This window comes from Lupinus angustifolius, unplaced genomic scaffold (assembly GCF_001865875.1).
Source record: "Lupinus angustifolius cultivar Tanjil unplaced genomic scaffold, LupAngTanjil_v1.0 Scaffold_131_17, whole genome shotgun sequence".
Lineage (NCBI taxonomy): Eukaryota > Viridiplantae > Streptophyta > Magnoliopsida > Fabales > Fabaceae > Lupinus > Lupinus angustifolius.
This window is the reverse complement of record NW_017725235.1, coordinates 6151-8866: the sequence shown is the minus strand read 5'-3', so window position 1 is coordinate 8866 and position 2716 is coordinate 6151. Positions and strand designations below refer to the sequence as shown.

The window sequence follows — 2716 nt, the reverse complement described above, 5'->3', positions numbered from 1 at the left end:
ATCATTTTAGGAGAGAGGATTTTGTTCTTTAAATGTAGCCACTTAAGTGTTGATATATAAGTATTTATAAATTATCCTTGCAAGATAAACACTTCATCTAAAATTCAGAATAGTGCAGATAAGATCATATTATTTTTAATTATTAAATATGACTATTATTTATTTATTTATATTATAAATCCATAAAATAATAATAAAACTACCTAAAACATAAGTCCATTTACCATCCTTTTAAAAAACTTAAGTGTTACATGAGAACATCGTTGGGAGATTTAGCAAATAAACAATAGCGAGTCCTTTTAATTTGAACTTAAAAATTAACACACAAACTAATTGCAGTAAATTATTTTTATTTATGCTATAACGAACTCATCAATATGGTGCTCAAATGTTAACCTAAAATGTTTTCTTCTTTATATAAATATTGCAAGCTTATAATATGAATATATTATTCCTTTCATCTTATTAAACCATTTCATCATTCAAACAAGGATATTATTGAATTCATCCATTGAATTTTATAGATTCATGCATTTTGTCTCAGAGACAAAAAAGGTGACTGAATAACATAAGATGTAATTTAAATTTCATTCCGTTTCCCAATCCTTTATACTGAACTTCCATTTATATAAGTCAAATGAATTGGATTTCAGAATCTATAATACAAACAAAATTTCAATGCACCTATAAAGAATGTCATTCAAGTTTTTAATACCAAATACAAAGTGTAAGACTGCAACCTTTGCCAAATGCCTATAAATTGAAAACCCTTCCTTGCCATTTCTTGTGTCTCTCGTACCCTATAAAGTATAAACTCTTCTCCAAAATCAATCTACTTACCTATCTTTCCCTAAAACCCCATTTTCATTCAGCAATGTCTAACTCAATGCCTAACTCTAACCCAAGGAGGAGCAAGGGTCGTCAAAAGATTGAGATGAAAAAAATGACCAAAGAGAGCAACCTACAAGTCACATTCTCAAAACGTCGCAATGGACTTTTCAAAAAAGCGAGTGAGCTTTGCACTCTTTGTAGTGCACAAGTTGCTCTCGTTGTCTTCTCTCCTGCAAACAAAGTTTTCTCCTTTGGAGACCCTTGTGTTGATACGATTGTAGATCGCTATCAAATGAGAACCCTACCACAAAACTTGGGGTACATGCATTTTCTAGAGGCTCACCGAAATGCTAATGTTCAGGAGCTTAATGCTCAAATGAATAGGATCTGCCAAGATTTGGATATTGAGAAAAAATGCAATGAAGCGTTGGCTAAGAAACGAAAAGAGGCACGAGACCAATTCTGGTGGGCTGCTCCTATTGAAGAGATAAATGGAGACCGACTTGAACAATTGAAGTTGGCTCTTGAGAATCTGAAGAAGAATGTCATTGATGTTGTGGAACGCCAGAATGTCATTCATGGTGGTTCTGCTATACCACCTCCTCACTTTTTTACTGGTGGCCCATCTTCTTCAAACAACCCTCTGCCGCAATATCAACCACCACCTCAGAAGTTTCCGGTGTATCCACCACCAGCACCACCACAGATGTTTCAGAACCAGCACATGGTGCTGTCTAATCATATGTTCAATGGTGCCATGATGCATCAATCTTCCTTTAACATGGGAGGATTTGGACCTGCAAGTGGATTCTTTTGATCCACCTTAATTCAAATCCACCCTAAAATATGCCCTTTCTTTGTTTTCAATCTTTTATTGTATTTCAATTTCCATATTTTCCAGTTTCATAGTTGGGACTTATAAGGGTTTAGATTTTCATTTAGTAGTTTGTCTTTTGTTTTCTTATTGCATGTGATCTGTCATAATTTGCATCCTTTTGTAGTTCTACAAGTATTATCAAATAATGGGCATATTTATTATTTATATTTCCAGATATATTTCAATTCTGAAAATGATGATAACATGTTTAGGGCTTTCAAATTATGGTTGTGGGCACCATTAAATTATCAATGCAAAAAAATTGGTTACACATCTAAATGCATGTGCCCCATAATATTGTCTTAAGTTCAATTCTAAGGCATTGAATCTAATACCAATTCATATCCGATGTTTTAAATGTGAATCTACCATCTTTATAATATAAAAATGATAAGGTTTTTGAGAGTCATCCTATAAGTAAGTTTGTCTTTTATTATTCTTCAAATATTTATCCAATTACAAGTTAAAAGCGGGAATATACTAACACAAACTAATTCAATACATATAATAAACATATATTATATATAATTTAATTATGTTTATCCATATTTTGTGTAAAATATTACACTCTCATAAGTGTAATTAAATTAATCTCCCTTATGTGAGTACCAAATATAATATATATATATATATATAAATTAGAATAATTTATTTCTGTGTAGAAAGGTGAATAATACTATTCATAATTTTATTAAATGAATGGAGTGTCATAGTCATGTGAAACCCGAGCCGAATATCAGATTAGAAGAGGTCTCATAGTAGGTTTAGGTGGTTAAACTGTGCGGTGAGACTAGAGTGATTACATATATAATAATAATTTTTATATATAATATCTAATTATATAAATGCACAATTTTTATAAGAGTAAATTACACTGACACCCCATGAATTTTAGTGATATTACACAAACCACCCTCCATTATTTATACCTACAAAAAAACCCCTAGTTTTTGTACATATCTTACACTCACTAACTCTCTATAAGAAATAAGTGTGATTTTTTGAACA

At 31.3% G+C, this 2716-nt stretch overlaps 1 protein-coding gene across 1 annotated transcript; it reads left to right on the top strand.

The window, feature by feature from the left end:
- Positions 1-866: 866 nt before the first annotated feature.
- On the top strand, positions 867-1648 carry LOC109340031 (agamous-like MADS-box protein AGL62). Its single transcript, XM_019577588.1, has one exon. The coding sequence runs from the start codon at positions 875-877 to the stop codon at positions 1646-1648; it is 774 nt and encodes a 257-aa protein (XP_019433133.1). The 5' UTR covers positions 867-874.
- Positions 1649-2716: the final 1068 nt, after the last annotated feature.